The sequence below is a fragment of the Olea europaea genome, unplaced genomic scaffold (genome assembly GCF_002742605.1).
Source record: "Olea europaea var. sylvestris unplaced genomic scaffold, O_europaea_v1 scaffold17447, whole genome shotgun sequence".
NCBI lineage: Eukaryota > Viridiplantae > Streptophyta > Magnoliopsida > Lamiales > Oleaceae > Olea > Olea europaea.
The window spans coordinates 1-2,264 of NW_019235161.1; the positions used below are offsets into that span (position 1 = coordinate 1).

At 34.6% G+C, this 2,264-nt stretch overlaps 1 protein-coding gene across 1 annotated transcript; it reads right to left on the reverse strand.

Annotated features, from left to right (window-relative positions):
* Positions 1-213: 213 nt before the first annotated feature.
* On the reverse strand, positions 214-2,158 carry LOC111377904 (SNARE-interacting protein KEULE-like; the record flags this gene model as incomplete). Its single annotated transcript, XM_023001053.1, has 7 exons — positions 214-401; positions 492-590; positions 676-759; positions 1,228-1,419; positions 1,507-1,632; positions 1,890-1,922; positions 2,012-2,158. Coding segments are annotated over 7 exons (816 nt in total), but the record flags the coding sequence as incomplete, so codon positions are not given.
* Between the last annotated feature and the right edge of the window lie 106 nt (positions 2,159-2,264).

Below are 2,264 nucleotides of genomic sequence, written 5' to 3' on the forward strand. Positions count from 1 at the left end.
TTGGGCAATTTAACCTATATTTTCAAACTCAAAAAACTAGCTAAATCATAATTGGACAAAAAAGACATTTGTCATGGTCCTATACGAAGACATACGGACAATTCCATTATGTATAGCACAAACACTTGTTCCTCACTGGAAACTCCAGGTTCCAAATTTGTCTCATGGTAGTAAAGAAAGTTTAAAATCTATATACGGCTATCTCACAGAATAAGGAGTATAATTCTCAGAAATGTTACAGATTAAAAGTCAATAGAAGATTCCTACTAACTGCATTTCAGACAACAGTAAACCAAAGATCTTAAATTATACATAACTACATACAACCTTGAACCATGGATTTGTGCAGCTTTATTTTTTGATACAAAAGTTGTCATCTTCTCGTGCAATCTTTCACTAGCCTGACAACAGCCACCATTAGAAAATTCACGATAACACCTTCAAGACCAAAAATAAATGCATAAACAAAGATATTTGTGTCTTCTGCATACATCAGCTATATGTGAATGGCGGAGCTCTAGCCAGATAGGGTCATGATCCTCCAAAAGAACCTCTTTCCTTTCAGGAACACCACCAGTTTTGCTAGCAACCTGAACAGTATGTTACTAGAGATAGAAGAATGAGAAATATATGAAAAATCAAGCAATGATGGGACATAAGAAGTCAACGCATTACCTCGTGTACATATTTGTTTCCATCCATATTCAGTAAATCATGGCACATGGCATCATATGTCCATTCATGTATGACTGGAGCGATCTGCACATGGAAAGAAAACTGTTAAAAACCAGAAAAACAAACATAGGATCATAGGCATATGTTACTCCATCTATACCATAATATTTGCTTGACATTATAAAAGGTAAAGAATTAAGTATAACAGAATCGACTGAGTGCTAGAGTCATGGAAATGCTTCTTTCTTTCATATTTTAGACCTTAGCTCCATGGAATAATAAGTTACTGCTGAAACATGGAACAACTTTTTAAGCACAGAATTATCACATTGATATTGGAATTCATCATTAACTATTTTCCCAACTTTGAACTTGAAATTCCAAGATTAATAAGATAATGATTGCTTGTCTTTCAGTGAGCATGTAGTGGAACGTTCTGTATAAGCAAGCAGTACGACTTTCTGAAATAAGATGACATTTTGGGAAGTCCAGAAAGGTAAGTATAGCAACAACAATGGGAGAAAGAGTAATTGACAATGAACAGATAAAAACCTGGTCTATTGATCTATCCAGGATAAGCAGGTCGCATGTCTCTGATTGAGGGAAGTTAGGAAGGTTGGATCTATATTTCATAAGACAGTTCCAAATGCCAGCAGCAAGCTTTGTAGGAATTAGATCGCGAAATGTTGTCATTGTATTAGGATCAAGGGATTTGGCAGCTCGGTAGCGCACAAGGGGAAACTCCTGTCAAGAGTATAATTATGCAAGTTTGTGAGGAAGTTGTATAAATTATGTGTCATGAGCCAATAATTAAGAACTCAGAATACATACCCGCAATGATGCAAAGACTGTAGCTATTCGGGTTGCCATCAAATTTAGACATGCATCTCCTTTGCGAGAATTTTCTTCATCCCCAAAGAGTACCTCAAGAGCTCTCTCATTGTCAGTGATAAAACCCTATGGATACAGTTTATTATTACATGCAATAAGAAACTCGCCATTTTGCATTAGCATCACAAGGGAATGATTCGAGAGGAGGGAGTCGGAAAATTGCACAAGCTTAATCCAAATATGCAGTAATCATTTAAATTAAAAAAGGAAAAAAAACGAAAAGCAAGCTTCCAAATTGCCTTTTTTTCATTCTTCTTATTTAAAATATCTATCCACTTGTAGATAATAAATAAATTATAAGACAAATATGTGGGATAATGTACCTGGCTATCTATTGCAAAATACTCCAAGTTCATCTGCAGATTCAGACCCAAATTGAGAATGAATACCAAATCTAACTCTATGAAAAATCGCTACCACGTCAAAAATGAATTGTTAACATAACCTCTCTCAAAGCACCAATGCGAGATAAAACACTTGCATCCTTCTTTATGTGATTAACCAATTCCCGGGCAACAGGTGAACTAAAGAAGATGAATGCCCTAATAACATAATAAAACAAAGAGACGAGAGAGAGATGAGAAAACGAATATTAGATTTCCAAAATAAGTTTCCTTATATATTTTTGGAAAGTGGGTAGAAAATTTTCAAAAAATTGTGGAAACTAAAAAAAAAAAAAAAAAAAAAAAATTACATCA